The 19,815-nt window shown below is 33.4% G+C and overlaps 1 protein-coding gene across 1 annotated transcript in view; it reads right to left on the bottom strand.

The window, feature by feature from the left end:
* The window catches only part of tmem184a (transmembrane protein 184a), a 47,313-nt gene extending 30,927 nt beyond the window's left edge, over nt 1-16,386 (bottom strand). The window contains exons 1-4 of the mRNA XM_030140757.1: nt 15,938-16,386; nt 15,274-15,495; nt 3,307-3,472; nt 1,840-1,930 (exon numbers count right to left, since the gene is read on the bottom strand). Of these exons, the coding sequence (XP_029996617.1) occupies nt 1,840-1,930; nt 3,307-3,472; nt 15,274-15,495 (479 nt within the window). The 5' untranslated portion in view covers nt 15,938-16,386. The remainder of the gene's footprint in view (nt 1-1,839; nt 1,931-3,306; nt 3,473-15,273; nt 15,496-15,937) is intronic.
* Between the last annotated feature and the right edge of the window lie 3,429 nt (nt 16,387-19,815).

Consider the following 19,815-nt stretch of genomic DNA (forward strand, 5'->3'; position numbering starts at 1 on the left):
CAGAGTGCTCTGCCACTCAAATGCTGTCTGGTAACTTGCAAATCACAACATGGACTTTAACCCTCTGCTATCTGGGTGCGCCTTTTAGGCACACTTTGCATTTCGTGTTAAAAAACTTCATATTATTTTTCACAATTTAAATAAGGTTAGAATTCAAAAGTTGTTCATTTTTGCATGATCTTTTAAATTCTGGCCACCAATTAAAATTTGCACACTGTAAACAAAAGAAAATTACAAGACTAGCATCTGTCTCCCGAGTGTGCCTAAAATGCACTATTTCTTCCATTTGATATGTATGATTAGGGCTGACCTTGATTTACAAAAATAAAATGAAATAAGAGCAGAAAAATAAATCAGTATATAATATTTAATAGTTTGATTTATAGGTGTGCATTTTACGCACACTTGGTGACAGATGCTAGTATTTTTGAACATTTGACCTAGCGCCAAAAATAATAATGTAAATTAACCAATGTTGGAGTTAATCATTGACATATGCCAGGCTGCAAAAATCAAATATGTGATCCACTTTTTATGTAGTATATTGAAAAAAAGTTGGAATTTTTTTGTTTTTTCCATCCAAAAAAATGGTTTGTTTACATTACAAACACAGCATTTAAAGGGTTAAAAAATGTGACAATTATTGATTATTTGGTATTTTTATTTACAGCTCAAGTTGATGAAATAGAAAAAAGTGTAAAAGAATTAAAAACAAACTGTATGAAAAACTTTTGGATGTTATTCCACAGGTGTGCCAAAAAGGCACACTTGGTGTTAAGTAAGAGCCTTGCTGGATGGGATACCGGAGGGTTAAATCTGACTGAATTTGCCAAACAAAGCAGAATTTGCAAAAACAAATCAAGTCAAAGTCCTTCCTCTCCCAAAGAACTAGTGTGTATCTTAAGCTGACGACATTCCTTCAACAACAAGACACTGAATCTATAGGTTTAGTGAGGCTATTAATGTAAACTCATTAAATCTGTTATAAAATATGATTAAGGAACTTGATCAACTGGACACATTTATCCTGTGCCGGGCTGTGGGGGAGCTGAAAGCCGTCCAAGCCTAATAATACTTAATAATAACATGAATGAACTTAATGAGCTGCTAAAATAATACGATAACATTTTTACTCACGCGCTGTTCGTCGTGCACATGCTAATGTGTAGACCGTGAGCCAGGAGTGGAGTCTAATCTAGTGTAATTACATGTAATTCATCTCATCATGCTGCTGATTAAAAAAAAATGGCTGAAAATTAACCCAACTTTGGCAAATATGAGTCAATAGAAGAGACTGAAGTTTCTAAAAACTAAAGATCTAAATACCACCTGTTTAAAAAGGGGATTTTTTTAAATAATCAAATGCATCAATTACTGGTACTTTGTGCTTTATTTCCATTTATGCATGTTACGTAATGCCGCCGTTTATGAGTGTTTAACGTTATCACATCTACTGCTGCGTCTATAACCTGGTAATGAGCTCCTGCCCTGTGGTTGGAAATCCATAAAACAAAACCCATCAAGGTCGGTCAAAAGATCAGAGATAAAGGATAGCGATCACATATTAACATACTCGACGGCACTTCCACTCACATTTACCATTACTGCTAATTCGTGCTCTGTCATATACATCGTACACCTTTTGTGATTAAAATGTGAAGGTGAAAACATACCACCATTAGCATATATTAGTCAAAAAATGATGCAGATGGAATATTTGTCAGGCATTTTCCACTAGAGGAATCAAAAGTAATCAAAAACCAGAGAGTTAATGCATAAAATATAGGGTGTTAATGTATGTACATGGCTGCATAAAGGATTAGAAATGAGTGCACTCACTGTATGGGCTTCCCACGAATCTCTGACATGATTGCGCTCTCTCCTCCCAGATACTCAAAGGACAGGCTCAGGAAATTATAAATGACAAACGCTGGAACACAAAGATAAAAATGACCACTTTAACATTGTGTCCTACATAATATACGACTGTGCCGTGGTGTGGTGCGACTTAAAACTGGAGAAGAATTTTCCCGTCACCTTCAAGTATATCTGCCTTTAAAAAGGTCAAATCATTTCAGAGGAGAGAACTTCACATGATAAAAACAATTAGTCCTACATTTTGGAACAATAACTCTTTGGGTCCTTACATTAAGAAGCTTCCAAAGGTTCTGTGTCTTGGAAATCCCTTCCTAATCCTTCGTTGCTATTTAAGGAGGGATTAAATGAAGCTAATGCAGATGGTGTCCAGTCAAGAGAAGGTTCATTATGTTTTAGACCGAACCACTGGTGGTATTCCAGTCTCTGTGCTTTCTGATGCGCCGCACTATCAATCAGCCTCAAAATTAGCCTGCAAACTGGAAACTAATCTCCTGAATAATGTATTCCCTACTTTTCCCTTTCTCAAATTACTTGTAATCCATTTTGCATATAATTCACCTTTGCCACTGGCGAAGTGCTGTGGTTTTAACGTGTATGCATAATTAGAACGAAGAAGGACAATCAAACTGCAATACAAAAAACATTGTTAAATAATAATTAAATGAAAAAAAACATGACTAAAAATAATTTTTAAAAAAATACAACTTAAATTACTCACAAAAAGCATTTTTTTTTTATATACCTGAACCTCCCACATATAACATTTGGATTGAGAAAGTGGGGGAAATCTATCAGATGGAGCAAATTACATATGTACTTAGAATTCAGGGAGAGCTATTTACAAAGAGATGGAGTCCCATGATTAAGCTTTTAATGCAATAAGCATTCAGAAGTGGTCATATACCGTACATGTGTGTTTTTTGTCATTCATGTTTCATTTGTGATTAATTGCAATCAATATCTACTGCAGATATCCATTTTTTCTTTTTTTTTTTTCTTCATATGTGCTATATGGGGATGTTTGATTAGATATGTAAATATATGTAAAATGTCTTGTATATTTGTATGAGCAAAACTAAATAAAAATTACGTTTTTTTTTGTTTTTTTTTTAAAGAAGAGCATTTTTAACCTGCAATCACTAGACTAGTTAGCAAAAAACAGCCAGTGCTTCTAAAATGACTCGCTTAGAAATGCAACACCTCAAATATTAAGGTCTAGCAACGTGAGAACAATGACCGGAGTGACAAACTAGTTTTGCAGGGATCTTTTCTGTCATGGTACCTGTACAAAATATAAGATCGGGGTCATTTCCTTTGTAAACAGCACACCGCAGCAACAATGACCATCCAGGAAGGACGGTTTCAGGGACAAAAAAGAAAAGAACAGGGGGAGGGAGGGAGGGGTGGCGGTGGTGGTATGATATTTACCTTCGTAGCAGTCTCGAACAGAATCAAAGTAGACGTAGTACTGGTCGTTACTGATGAAGAGCAGGCTGAGCCAAGAGTCAAAGGCATAAATTGGCACGATGAACAGGATGCGGATGATGTAACGCTGCTCATTAGGGACCGTGTACGAGCGAAGGTGTGTGTAGATCTGGAACAAATACACAAAGCGTAACAAGAGTGTGTGAGAACATGTTAACTGGGAATTGAGATATAAGGTGTACCTCATTTCACAGTATATCTCTTTTAGAAACAACAGTATAAATAAATCACAAAACTAGTAAATGTTCAGTAAATTTAATAAGGAAATGGTTTAAATCAAGGCTAAAACTGGTCCTCCAAAGGGTTCAATCCCACAAAATGAAGTCCAAAAATTACTCAGAAGACACTAGTCGCTTTTCCATTGACCCTCAAATTGCGCAAATATACCTTGCGCATAAAAATTTACCTAATGGCAAAACGACAATTTCGCCAAAAGTCTCATTTTTCGATTAAAAGTTTTTGCACTGTCAAGAGGTGGTTTTTCGGGCGTAGCACAAATGATACATCACGCAAAACTGAAATGGAAAGACCTTTTTCGATACTAGAATGAGGCAAATTAAAAAAACGGATGTTGACGGACGTTACAACTAGCAAAGAAGAAGAAATATGTGGCAGTATGTGTGGAAACACCAGGAAACCCGATCATTTCTTAATTTAATACGAGATAGAGGGGTAATATATAATAATAATGAATATATCTGTAAATCAACACCATATTTATGTTCATCACCATGTTTATGGAATGACTTCTCGTGTCATCTCACGATAACAAATAAAATCATTGCATTTGTGATTTAATGGAAAAACCGACATTACGTACTTCTATTTTTTCGAAATTTAGTAAATATCAGTAAAGTTTTGCGTAGATGTCCAATGGAAAAGCCACAACTGTCATTCAAAAGTGTCATGAGTTTTGATATTTTTTAGTTATTATATGTTTTGTGCTTTTGTAGATCCACTGTGATCTGTACATTCTAATGCACATGTGTAAATGATAAGCTAAAACATAGTATTGTTAAAATTTGACTTATTTTTACATTTACAAACATTTTCATACTGTAATTTTACATTTTTTGCACTAAAAAAAAGAGCATAATAACTCTAAATTGTCTATTATTGGACTTGTCTGGCCCACTGTATGCGGCCCCTGAAGTAACATGAGTTTAACACCCATGGTTTAAATATTTACACCATAATTGATTACATTTTACTAGTCTTATCTGGAACTTCCACAAACATTTCATGTGCAGAATGACCCCGTTCTGCGTCATGTTCACTGTCCTCCAATGTTTATTTTGCCTTCATGTAAATGTCCTGTATGCATCAGTTTCTAACAACACAACACATTAAATTTTATGCAAATCATCACGTGATATGCACTATGTCATACTGTCCTATTTCAAAAAGGACTTGCTTTCACTTACAGTTACTGTATTTATTTTTTATTAGTGCAGGATCTTAAATTGGGATTTTATTTTGCAGGAGCCAGCCTACTTCCTCATTTTAACAGAAAAAAAAAAAAAAAAAAAAAAAATCACAAAACCTCTTTACTGACTGGCTTTAGAATTGAGTATAAAGGGGTCACATTTTGCTAAATCCACTTTTATTCATCTTTGGTACATTTATTTATATATTTGGACCCTAATAGTTCAAAAACTTTGAATTTGAACCCCCCAGGTGCTGCAAAGCTATCTTTATATTCATTTTGGCAAAAATCGAGTGGATTTCTACAACCCGTTTTAATTCCTTCCTAATTTGTTACGTCTATGACTAGTTACGTTACAACATTTTAACATATAAGGTCAAGACTTCCCACGAACATTTCTCAGAGTACGACATAATTGTTTGTCAGCAGCAGCAGTTGTAGTAAAAACTGAAAATATGTCCAAACTTCAAGCTCATTACCTAAAATGTTTAGTTATTGGTTGAACGGGACAGAGAAGCACGGTCAGCAACCAGGAGGGGGTGGGGCATGAAGTAGCTCATTTGCATTTAAAGGACCAGCGCTCAAAACGACCTTTCTGGTGTCATTACTCAGAAATAGGGTTGAAGATGGACCTGTGGAGTTGAATTAATGAAGAATTCAGACCCAAGCAGAGCATTTACAGTTTATGTAGACCACAGGGAACTGTTTTAAAATGCACAATTCCATTTAAAAAAGCAAAATATCACTCCTTTAAGGTTTTACTGATCACTTTTAAAACTCGTCTGGGTTTGGATCTTCATTATATAACTGAATTGTTGACTCCCTATAAGCCGGTTTATGACTGTAGATCCTTGGGTGGGGCCCCTCTGGTCCTCAGAGGTGTCAGGATCAGATGTAAAGGTGACGTATCGTTATTGCCGAAGCCCCTCGGCCGTGGAACGACCCAAGGGATGAAACAGGACACTCAGTATCAGTAACCTCTTTAAAACGCTTTTTACAACACATTCACATAGATGTCCTTTTGATGTGATTTTAGTATTTTCTGTTGCTCTTGTTTTGTTACTTTCACCGTGCCTTTGTCAATAGTCGGCCTTTAGTTTTAACTGTCATCTGTTCTTTTTATTCTTTTTTTGTCATGCTGATATTACTTTTTATGGCTTTTATTGTTTTATCTATTCTAATTACTGCCTAAGTTAATTATTGATACTGTTATGTAACATTTCCCTGTACTACTTCCCTTTTTGTCTGTTTTTTTCCCTCATTTTTATCAAAGCCTTTTCATTATTATTCATGTCAATGTTTTACTTCTGACTACTTGATCAATTTTTAGTTTTTCATTGTACGCCAAAGCGCTTTGTAAACTGTTGAATTTGTAAAAGTGCAATATTAAAAAAATTACATCCTCCTTTTTATAGTGATTCTTTAATGTTTTATGGTTTGGTTTTACTTTGTGTTAATTTACCAAGTTTGTAAAATATGTTGTTTTGCTGCTGAAGAAATAATGATGAAATAACAAAGAATAACCTGTCTTTAATTCTGACATGCAGTGATTCTGATTTACACAGATTCTTTAAAGTTATGTTATAGTGAAAAAAACATTTTGTTTCAAACCTGTTTTAAAACTCCAAGCCAAAGTCTAGAGTACAGGTGTCAAACATGCTGCCCGGGGGCCAAATCCGGCCCACCAAAAGGTCCAATCTGGCCCGTAGGATGAATCAGTGAAATGCAAAAATTACACTGAAGATTTTAACAATCAATGGTGTAAAAATCATTTTAATTCAGGTTCCACATACAGACCAATTAGATCTCAACTGGGTCAGACCAGTAAAATAGTATCATAATAACTTATAAATAACGCCAACTGCAGATTTTATCTTTGTTTTAGTGAAAAAAAAGTAAAATTACATGAAAATGTTTAGATTAACAAACTATCCTTTTACAAAAAATGTGAATAACCTAAACAAATATGAACAACCTGAAATGTCTTAAGAGAAGTAAATGCAATTTTACCAATATTTTACCTGGTACTATATTTTTTGTGTATTTGCAATTGAAATGTAACTTGTAACGCACTTGTGTAAGTGATAAACTGAGACACAATATTGTTAAAATTGCACTTGTTTTTCTTAAGACATTTCAAGTTGTTCATGTTATTCAGATTTTTATGGAAGCGCTGTAGATGTAAACATTATCATAATGTCATTTTACTTTTTTCACTGTTATTTTACTGGTCCGGCCCACTTGACATCATATTGGGGTGAATGTGGCCCCTGAACTAAAATGAGTTTGACACCCCTGGTCTAGAGAATTAACATGTGTTTACTTCAACTACTGTCAAAATATTGAAAAAATGTGGTCCAAAATTAGGCCAAAATGCAGAGTTTCTTGTCCAAAAACAACAACAAAAAGTCATCACATACACTCCAAGTCTTCCAGAAACTAGTAGTTTGGTTGTAACTTGAATATACACAACAAAAAAAAAGTTAAGGATATTTCTTTTTTTTTTTTTGGCTTTTTTTGGTCATTTTCGCCATTTGTAAATAAAACTATGTCTGGTCATCAAAAAAATGTGTTTCAATTCAATTCACACAAAAAAAAGTAAAAAGCGCTGTGCAAGAATCCCAACTGAAAAAAATAGCCCAAAAATTAAAAATATCCTTAACTTTTTGTTTATAGTGTATTTTCTAAAACATAAGAAAATTGTGACTCAGATTGCGGATTGTTATTAAGATCTTTTGATTGGATTGCCCAATCCTAATTAGGGATGTAACGATTACCGGTATAACAATAAACCGCGGTAAAATTGCAGACGGTTAGTATTACTGTTAAAATTCTAATTATCATGATAACCGTGCTGGATTTACAGCACTTTTAGGGGAAAAAACCCTATGTAAAGATCTGCTTTTATGTCAAACATTTGAGTATAGTTTTAATTTATTACAATTTTGATTTTATATACCTAATATTTGGAACCAATATTCACTTTTAAAGTCTTTGAAAAGGTTCATTAAGCATCTTTGTGTTATTTATGCAATAAAGTATATACATTTTTCAAATCAGATTTTTTTTTTTTGTGTGTTTTCTGGCCTTTTATGTTTTCATAATAGGTTAAAGTGAAAAAATAATAGGCAGATGATATAGATGAAGTTGTGCTGAAAAAACAGATTCCAAACATGGGTATAGTAAACATTTCTGTATATAGTATAAAAAGGCAAAATCAAAAGGACTGAAAAATGGACAAAATAGGCTCAGACCACTAAGGGTTAATATTTGAATGTTTCTGCAACAGAGGGCACATTGTGTCTATTATTTATTTATTTATTTATTTTCAAAATACAACTTGGTTAAATTATTTCAGTGTGTGTATCAGTACTTTTTGAACATTTTGAGCACAATTTCAATAATACCGCGATAATAATGATAACCGTGATAATTTTGGTCACAATAACCGTGATATGAAATTTTCATATTGTTACATCCCTAATCCTAATTAAAACACTGCATATATAAGAAATATATCAAAAATAAATCTATCCTAGTGCTTTGTGATTTGCAGCTTTTTCTTTAAATATACAGTATCACCAGTAAAAATGTTTTTCAATGACCTTAGCCGATGGATCACAGCAGGTAGTAAATAAGATGCTTGTTTACAACCGCATTGATATTGAAGTGATACAAAGCACGTAGGTGTGATCAATGTGATGCATCAAAATACCAAAGCTGCAACCAACCAAATATGTTCTTTATCTGGGTATTATTTATAGTTATATTTTATCTGCTGCTGAGTGCTTTGTCTGTGTATATATATATATATATATATATATGAGCTACAATGAAATGTAGCAGCAGAGAAACTCCCAATATTAATGACCTTTCACAACACACCAGCGCTGATCTTACCGGCAACACCTTATATTATGCAATGTGAAAACCACTGGCAAGCAGTAGGTAGTAATCATGCTTATTCATGCTGATAACAGTATTCACATTTATATTTTGACATACTTTTAATATGACAGTGCTTAAAGCAGCCAATATTTGGTACACTGGTTATTCTTATCATCTGTTTTGGACATGATGAATAAAAATTATGAATCACTGCTTAAATATGCGGTTTGATATTGTAGCAAAGGCAGGTTAAGATTTGCGTACTCGGAAATACACACGGAGCCGTAAAATCCAAACGCAGCACTTATTAAACAGCAAGGTACGTGAGGAAAAAATATTGTGATGCCAAAGACGTGTGAATATTTCCCTGTAATGAGTTCTGACTTGTTTACATGAAGACGAAACAAAAATCTCTACTTTCCCCGTCGGCTGAGATGCTACTGAGTCATTAAATGAACTAAATGAGAACAAGGGACCATCTACACCACTCGCATCACAGAAAAACACAACATCGCTGCAATCTCCCAGTGTCGGTTCATGAAAAACTTGGCTGACTATAATTAAATTTTATGCAATAAGCAAAATCCTAATCTTTTCTGCCATCTTTTAACCTGTAGCCAATCAAATTATATCCCAAATGAGCATTAACTCATGTCGTTTAACACAATAAAAAGACGCAGGTGTGTTTCGCGCGGAATTACACTGCATCTAAGTGTACGGCTGATTATGCTAACAAGTATTTTGTAATCATTTAAAAGCATTATGTTGCACGGTAATAAAAGGTACATACTAGCATATTAAATGCCCCTTGGTGCCATTTCTGCAGTGATTATAACCATATACAGTTGCCAAAACAAGTCGTTGGTTGCCTTTAGCTTTGTTGTTGTTTTTGCAGGGTTGTAATGAGCATGTGTATTTATTTCTCAGTCTTTTTATGAGATACAACAAGATCACAGAGGAAATATTGTACGTACAGTATTAAAACACAACCAATAAATGGCTGCTATAGGCAAAATTCAGTACTTAGTGTGATTTACATTTGGATTTAGTGCATCTTCAACTCATCAACTGGCTGGATTTTTCTTAAATCTTGTTGTATAATATACTAAGATTCATGCAGAAGATGCCAGAGTTTTTCTTCACATTTGTCCGAGTCCAGATGATCCCATATAACTTCTATATCCCTATTTTTTTCTGAGATATATTTTTGTTTCAGGGTTCATACACATTTTTCAAGTTCAAGTTAAAGCTTTTTTCAGGGGCATTTTCAAATTTTTGGGTAAAATACATATCTACATGAATACATATAGGCTACTGATGATTATTTTTTTTCACTTTTTAACATGATGATGATTGTATTATGCTATAAACGTCTAAAATTATGTTTCATAATAGCAAAAAGTTTTTAAAATTTTATTTATTAAGTTTTATCCAATGTTTTCTTCATGTTCTTCAGGTACACTCGCACAAAGACAAAAATTCAGATAAAATTTTACCTGGAATCTACCTGAGAGCACCCACTAATTTCCTTTTTTGTCATAAAGTTTTATTTTCCAAAATGTATCACCTCTCTGCAAGTAGCTCTGGCATGACATTGAACCCCGCAGTTACTTACTATTAAAAATAAATAAATAAATCAATCACATCAGAGAGTTATAATTTCAAGCACTTTTCAAACCTTGAAAACACAACATTGAAATTTAAGCGTTTTCAAGGATTTCAAGCACCTGTACAAACCCTGTTGTTTTTAATTCTGTTTACTCATTTCCTGTTTATTACATTTGTAAATATATTATAAAGAGACTGACAAATATATGGTCTTTATAATGATGTTAAATCTATAAACCTAAATCTCTCTTTTTTGGTCCTACCAGCTGCTTGACTTTAATGAAGCCAAAAACACATACACCTATTCATTAGTGGATCTGACATTTTAAATATTTTATTTTCCAGATTTTCTTAGTGCAGTTGAACTTAAAGGCACTACCTGACGCATGCAGTTTAAATGCCTATTAGAGAATCACATTAAATCCAGCTTACTGAACTCAGTGGTGTCGTGGCCTTTCTCTCTACATGTGCAGTGAAATGGACTGTGGACAGATGTCCTCTGTTTACATAAAATACCATAAATACCATGTTCTTCCTGACTGCGTAACAGAGGGCTGACTCTAAATGTGAGGTACAGACTGAATTACAGTCAAGGAATAAATTATTAGTCCACCCCTTGTTTTCTTCAATTTCTTGTTCATTTTAATGCCTGGTACAACTAAAGGGACATTTGTTTGGACAAATATAATGATAACAACAAAAATAGCTCATAATAGTTTAATTTCAGAGCTGATATCTATCCATTTTCCTTGGTTTTCTTGATAATAACCAAAATCACTTAAGTTCTTACATCAATAGTTATGGTATTGTACTGACAAAAACAGTGCTTTTAGGCATTCCCTGTTTTCTTTTCTGTCTGTTTTAGTCACATGATACACACAGGAGTTAGTACTTGATTGCATAACCATTGTTTCTGATGACTTTTGATGGTCTAATAAATTTTTTCCACAACTGTAGTTGTCCAATGGTTTTGTGGCTGCCTCCTTCAAAAACACAAGCAAATGAAAAAAAAAAAAAAAAAATTAAATAAGTTGTTTTCTTTCTTAAATTTTAGAAACTGCAATGACAAACTGGAATTTAATAAAAACACATGCTCCTCAGAAGAACTCAACACCAATGTCCACACAGGCGAGTCCCATATTCATTCAGCAACAACACCATCAGAATCACAGAGACTGTTACAGTCATGGAAAAAATTATTAGACCACCTTTGTTTTCTTCAATTTCTTGTTCATTTTAATGCCTGGTACAACTAAAGGTACATTTGTTTGGACAAATATAATGATAACAACAAAAATAGCTCATAAGAGTTTAATTTCAGAGCTGATATCTACACATTTTCCACAGTTTTCTTGATAATAACCAAAATCACTTAAGTTCTTACATCAATAGTTATGTCATTGTACTGCCAAAAACAGTGCTTTTAGGCATTCCATGTTTTCTTTTCTGTCTGTTTTAGTCACACGATACACACAAGTTAGTACTTGATTGCATAACCATTGTTTTTGATGACTTTTGATGGTCTAATATTGTTTTCCGCGACTGTATGTCTTCAAGTCAACATAAAGCTCAGTCTAATTTCCACACGACACCTATACAATCTTAAACTTCCTGACAATAGAGTTTAGGACCGACGAATTCGGTTCATAAAATCCTGATTCTACAATGGAATGTGCAAAACACGGCACGTTCTTAAATCACACAGATACATTTAATGCTTTTAGTCCTAAATTTTTCAGGATCCACGGGGATTTTCAAACCCACTGAGGGAAAAATGAACCACACTCCACTGATTACCAGTCTGAAAAGTATTGGCAACTCTACAACAAAGAGGATCTAAGGTCATTGTCTATCGGTGTTTAGTATTCAGAATGTGAGTTTAAGAGTCTATAGCAATCCTCTGGAGCCAACTCACATGAAACACCACCAGCATTGCAACACTAGTCCTGCAGACCATTTTATTCTCCCAGTGTGACAGAAGGGATGGTTGTTTCAAACCTGTTTTCTTCTCCCTCTGGCACACTTGCTATTTATTTGTTCAATTAAAATATCTTGTGTTTGGCCAAACAAGAGCTTTATTAAAAAGAAAGAAACCAATTTACTGGATGCTGAGTCACATGTTTAAATGGGGACTGCTTTTTGGATCACAGGCATTGTGAGGATTTTAAAAAGGTTATGAATCTACTCAATAAACAAAGCAACTCCGTAAAGCAGCCATGTTAGATTGAGATATGCATCTATGAATACGTGCAGGGGAAAAAAAATGCAAAACACAACATCCCTGTTCGTGGATATTGAACTGAAAAATAAACATAAAAGCTGTAAAATCATAAACTAAATCAGGGAAATAATAACATAACAGTAACACCACAGTGATCATGGAAACAACACCCTCACCCTTTTACAAAGCCGTAAATGTAATCTCAATATCAATTGATTTCCCTGCTGATAATACATCGCACCCTACTGCATTCTCCGCAAATGATAAAACCATAATGATAAGCTATTATCTGCGCACAGTGGGTAACTCAGCGACACAAGAGAAAACACTCATTTACAGCAGTGCCAGAATGGTTTGTGAGAAAAGGTGGCCCGTGTTCAGCCGTTTATGCTTTCTGACCATCCCTTCTCCATCATACTGAGAGCAAACTGTGTATTCTTTGTTCCATAATCAGCTTCTCCCTGTTTTAATCAGATAGTCTCTGTCAACTTTGAAGTAAAAAAAAAACAAAACACTCCCACAATGCAGTTCGGCTGAGCAAAAACAAGGTAGGAAGAACAAAGCTGTCTGGAAAGAAAATACTTTATAGTTAGATAAGACGGGGTGTCAGTATAAGTATGAAAATAAGCAGCGTGGCTTGGGATACCAACACTACTCTTCATTGTTAGTTATAAATACGACTTTTATGGATACAGTATAAGATTTAGTTTTTGTCCTAGAGCAAGGGTGGTGCAATCTGTTGGTCTCTGGTTACACATTTCCATTATTGTGTGGGCACTGCTTTGTGGCTTTACTCCAGACTAGTGCCTTTACTGTGATTTTTACTTTTTTTTTTTGTAATTTATTTACATGTTACATTAAACATCTGAATATTCAATTTCACAGGCATTAAACATGTCCCATTCTTCCCACCTCCTCCCCCTCCCACCCCTGGTCCTACATAACATACTTGATGATAGTAATAAAAAAAATAGCAAAGTACTCAGAGAACAAAAAGGTAAAATTAAAAAAAAAAAAAATAAGAAAAGCAAATAAAGGGAAAAAAAACCCTAACTGTAGAAAAATCTGCTACGCAAGATATGGACATGTAGTGTTATTAATATTATTAGAGAGTACACAAGTATATATAGGACACCAAACAGGAAAAAGAAAAAAAGATATGTGTATAGGAAAACTGCACGAAAAGCATTTTTTGTAGTTTAGAGCAGGGGTGTCAAACTCATTTTCGTTCAGGGGCCACATGAAGCCAAATTTGATCTGAAGTGGGCCGGACCAGTAAAATAGTAACATAATAATATAGAAATAATCTCAACTCCAAACTTTTGTTCGATGTTTCAGAGGAAAAAAAAGTAAATTATGTGATGAAAATGACTACATCTACCAACTATCCTTCAAAACAATGTGAATAACATGAACAAACTGAAATTTCTAAAGAAAACTAAGTGCAATTTTAACAATATTATGTCTCAGTTTATCATTTTAAACGTGTAAATTACAACTTACAGATCACAGCGGATCAGCAAATACATAAAACATTTATTAACAGGCAGAATATTGTGAAAATTACACTTCAGACATTTCAAAATGTTTATATTTGTTGAGTTTATTCGTGTTTTTGCAAAATATTAGTTTGTTTTCGTGTAAATACAGTAAAATGACATGAAAATTTTTACATTTACAAAGAGAAATATTTGGAGTTGTGAGTATTTATGGGTTATTATTATTATAGTATTTTACTGATCTGATCCACTTGAGATTGAATTGGTCTGAATGTGGAACCTGAACTAAAAGGATTAATATCTTCAGTATAATTTTTGCATTTCACAAATTCCTCCCAGGGACCAGACTGGACCCTTTGGCTGGCTAGATTTGTCCGGCCCTTGGGATGTTTTTGCAAAGTCAAAAATTCCAGTCTTGAATTGGATTAAGCAAAAAAAAAAAATAAATAAATAAATAGCTTGAATTAAGGAAAAAATGCTGGATTAAGGAAAAAAAATATTCAATTAAGTATCAAAAAACTAAATATTACATTTAGCAAAAAATCTTGAATTAAGCAAAAAATCTTGAATTAACAACTTCAAATTTGTTTATTTGTTTTAGTGCAAAAAATAACATTAAATTATGAAAATATTTACATTTACAAACTATCCTGTAACAATAAAATGTGAATAACCTGAACAAATATGAACAACCTGAAATGTCTAAAGAAAATTAAACACAATTTTAACTATTTTCTGCCTGTTACTCAGTGTTTAGTGTCTTTGTCAATCTGATCCATAATGCACATGTAGAAATGATAAGTTGAGGCAGAATATTGTTAAAACTGCACTTATTTTTCTCAAGAAATTAAATTTTTTTTCAGGTTATTCACATCTTTTTTGTTTAGTAAGTAAATAAGTAAGTAAGTAAATTTTATTTATAGAGCACTTTTCACAGAGTCACAAAGTGCTTTATCAAGTCAAATCAGAATCAAATCAAGCTGACAGAGACCCAACAGAATCCTCCAGGAGCAAACACTTGTGATTGGTTTGGATAGTTTATAAAAGTAAGTATTTTCATGATTTAATGGTTTTTTTTCTTCACCCTAAAACAAAGACAAAAATTTGGAGTTGTCATTATTTATATATTATGTTATTTTTTTACTGGTCCGGCCCACTGGAAATTAAATTTAGCTGAATGCGGCCCCTGAAAGAAAATGAGTTTGACACCCCTGGTTTAGAGTGTCTTGAGTTTTATTTTATTTTTTTTTGTTATGACAAACACTAACCTGATGGCATGTTATGAGCAAAGCAGACCACACAAAGATCCCAGAGAGGGCCTGAGCAGCCAGTGTGTTTAGAAAAATCTGGTCTTCTCTGATTGACCCGTTGCCTGTCACGATGATGGTCATATTGGAGATGGATGACTTGTCTGGGAGAATTGGTGCAGCCAAGTGAACGACAGAATTATTCTCAGCTGCTGGATCCATGTCTTGGAATGACACGTTCATCTGAAAAAGCCATAAAACAATACAAGTCAGAGTGAGAGGCCACAAGGTATACAACACTTCCTGTCTGCTCTACATAAGGATGAACCTTCTATAACATTGCACTTTATCCTTTGCACAGACTCATTCATTGCACTGACTCTAAGCACAACAGTCTCCTTGTGGAAAGTTAAAGTTTTTTTTCTTTTTACGGTTGTGTTCTTACTATTGTGTTTTGCTACTGTTGTTTTTAAGTTTGTGGATACTCCTGGAACCTGTAAATTTCCCTATGGGATGAATAAAGTATCTATCTATCTATCTATCTATCTATCTATCTATCTATCTATCTAATAATGACAAACAAAAAAAAAAACAACAAAAAAAACAAAACACCAGGATCCTGACTGGAAGGATGTAGCACAAAAGCTGATCTAATGATAACGTATTTGTTCCTTTTTTAGCTCACCTTGACTGTAAGGAGGGAGGGAGGAAGCAGCTTTATCCAGATAAAGTGGAACTGTTCACAAACAAGCCAACGTTAAAGGCTCAACATTGAGAATAAAGTCCTTCCTCGGTTGGAAACAGACAGTAAAGAGCATTCAGTGCCATTTACAAAGGTCTGAAAGGCTTCATCAGCCAAAGGCTTCAACAGACTGAAAATACTTCCTTGTTTGATGTAGGTCCTGAACAGAGGTCGAAGTCCGCGCACTCGTTCAATAATTAAAACAAAAGTCACCAAAAAAAAAACACCTGTAGCCTAACAACAAACGTGTAAATCCTACTGTAATCCGAGGCGTTGTCCTTTAAAACCCAGAGAAGAGGCGAAGTTTTTTGTGTAAACAACGAAGATTTGCGTCTATCCTTTAAGCACCGAGGGAGAAGACGCGCGCGCGCACACACACAGACAGGTTGGGCAACAGGTGGATTGGTCACGTGGCTGCGTCAGCGTGTGTCGTCATTACGTCGCCCATATGTTGGCAGGACAACAGAACACAGAACCTGTTCATTCTGCTGAACTGTGTTTGCTGTGGATTTGAAACGGAATCTTTAGAACATTTATTTTTTGACCATTTTTTGCTCATACACCAGGATATTTTGGACAGCATTACAAGACTGGACATCTGAGAAGGACACTCAGGTGCCCAAACTGGAGTATAAAGACATTAAATTCGGAGTTATAATGAAAAAGAAAAAACGAGAAATTATGTGCAACACTTTAATTATTATTGCTACACAATTTATACACAGATTTAGATTTAGGAAAATCCACCCACTGTTCTTAATTTACATAAATGAAATAACAAACTTAAAAAAAACACTGAAATATGTAAAAAACAAACAAGCCTTGATTGTTTATGAAAATTTGAGTGTACTGATACCTGAGTAGACCTCTGACTTTATTTTATTTGATTCTCTTTTTTCTTCTTATACATATATATATATGTGTGTGTGTGTGTGTATGTATATATATATATATATATATATATATATATATATATATATATATGTGTGTGTGTGTGTGTGTGTGTGTGTCAAAAGTTTGGACTCACCTGGTTTGTCTTTATTTTCATGACTATTTCCATTGTAGATTCTCACTGAAGGCATCAAAATTATGAATGAACACAAATGGAATTATGTAGTTAAAAAAAAAGTGTGACATAACTCAAAGAATGTTTTATTCTTCAAAATAGCTACATTTTGCTTTTATTACTGCTTTGCACATTCTTGGCATTCTCTCGATGCGCTTCATGAGGTAGTCACCTGAAATGTTTTTCAAAAGTCTTGAAGGAGTTCCCAGTGATGCTGAGCGCTTGTTGGCCATCTGTGGTCCATCTGATGCCATTTAAATGCGAAGCTGAGTCCAAACTTTTGACTGGTAGTGTGTGTGTGTATATATATATATATATATATATATATATATATATATATATATATATATATATATATATGTATATATACCCAGTATCCGGGTGCACCTTTTAGGCACACTTTGCACTTTGTGTTAAAAAACTTCATATTATTTTTCACAATTTAAATAAGGTTTAAATTCAAAAGTTGTTCATTTTTGCATGATGGTTAAAATTCTGGCCACCAACTAAAATTTGCACATTGTAAACAAAAGAAAATTACAAGACTAGCATCTGTCTCCCAAGTGTGCCTAAAACGCTCTATTTCTTCCATTTGATATGTATGATTAGGGCTGACCTTGATTTACAAAAATAAAATCAAATTAGAGCAGAAAAATAAATCAATATATAATATTCAATAGTTTGATTTATAGGTGTGCCTTTTTGCCACACTTGGTGACAGATGCTAGTATTTTTGTACATTTGACCTAGCGCCAAAAATAATAATGCGAATTAACCAGTGTTGGAGTTAGTTATTGACATATGCCAGGCTGCAAAAATCAAATAATATGTGATGCACTTTTTACGTAGTATATTGAAAAAAAATTATTTTTTGTTTTTTGCATCCAAAAAAAAGGTCTGTTTACATTACAAACATGGCATTTAAAAGGTTAAAAAATGTGACAATTATTGAGTATTTAGTTTTTTCTTTACAGCTCAAGTTGATGAAATAGAAAAAAGTGTAAAAGAATTAAAAACAAACTGTATGAACATTTTTTTTTTTTTACATTATTCTACAAGTGTGCCAAAAAGGCACACTTGGTGCTCAGTTAGGGCCTTACTGGATGGGATACCAGAGGGTTAATGTTGTTGCTCAGTCTGGAAAAAAAAAACACGTCTTTTTCTATGGAATTCGTTTGAATATATGACCAGATTTTGATTGATAAAGTTGAAAAAAAAAAAAACCCAAAAACTATTCATTCTTCTGGGACACATTTATCCAACAAATAGGTACACTTCCAGATTTTCAAACAATGATGACAGTTGCACCTTTTGTAAAAGTGATAGTGAAAGTATCATCCACTTATGTTGTTTTTTTTTTTATAAATGTCAGTTTTGTATCATTTTTTGGAAAAATCTGGAAAATTTTCTTTTTATCATAACTACACTTAAGTATCAGTCTGATGAGAAAATTATTATTTTTGGCTACATTTCTAACATAGTCAACCTCTTAATTCATCTGGGTAAATTTCATATTCATAAAGCTAAGATATCCAAAGCATTCCCATCATTTCAATTACTTTTAATAGAACTGAAAATCTGTTTTGAGTCTCTAAAACATTTTAAATGAAAAAAAAAAATTATCAGCTCTTCAGTTTTACTACAATTACCTTGAATAAATTGGTCTGCCACTCCATATTGTAATATCATTTTTCTTTCCTTTTCTAACTGTACCTTTAGTTTATGACTATTGTGTCTTGGAATGTCTGATGTTATGTATATTCTTGTTATATTCATATTTTTTGTATGTTCTACTGTAGAATAATAAATGCATTCTTCAATTAAAAAAAAAAAAAAAGACAACAGACTACAGTGTAATAAGAAATATACTTGTTCAAAACCTTACATGAGGCAGTTTTTCCACATCTAGAACTACATATAAATGTAAGGAGAAGGACTTGGGTTTTACTTTTACACTATATTATATTTTAAACTAGGAAATCTCAAAAGTCTTCATGTAATACGACTTTAAAATTAGATTACTGCTAATTTACAGACACTGATATCATTTCTCACTTACTTTTTGGGTGTGAAATTCCAAAAGGCTTTTCACTCACTGCAAAAAAAAAAAATCTTTGATAATAGTAAAGACAGCGGCACAAGCTGTCTTTATGTATATTAGCGAGACAACAGATTATAGTATATACCAAGTGTAGTAAAAAAAACATACTCATCAACCTCTAAAAGAAAGAATCAAATCTTACCTGAGGGCAGTTTTTCATGTCTATAATTAAGCATAAGCATAATGAGTAGGCTATGAATTTTACTTTTAAATTAGTTAACGTTCCAAACAATGAAATGTCAATATTCCTCATTAAATATACCTTTAATAAAATTACCAGACTAATTCACAGACATTGATATCATTTCTTACTTATTTTTTTTATTTTTTTTTTTCAACCCTCTTCATCCCCTTAGTGTTTGTATTAAATATTTCTGTTAAACACGTCGTTAACACATTTCCCGACTGTTGGCAATGTGATAGACTGTAGTACACAAAAAGTGTGATAAGAACTTTTAAAGAGAGACTAAAATATTACCTGGACAACTGCAAGTCTCCCAAGAACCTAAAAAAAATGAACAAATTCTATGTGCATTAAACACAAGACATTTCATTCACTTACTACATTTTTAGATGTAGAGAATTTATTAAAGCCTACAATACAATATTACTTCATTGAATATCTGTGTTGTTCCATTGAAACACAAACCTTTA

The sequence above is a fragment of the Sphaeramia orbicularis genome, chromosome 8 (assembly GCF_902148855.1).
Source record: "Sphaeramia orbicularis chromosome 8, fSphaOr1.1, whole genome shotgun sequence".
Classification (NCBI taxonomy): domain Eukaryota; kingdom Metazoa; phylum Chordata; class Actinopteri; order Kurtiformes; family Apogonidae; genus Sphaeramia; species Sphaeramia orbicularis.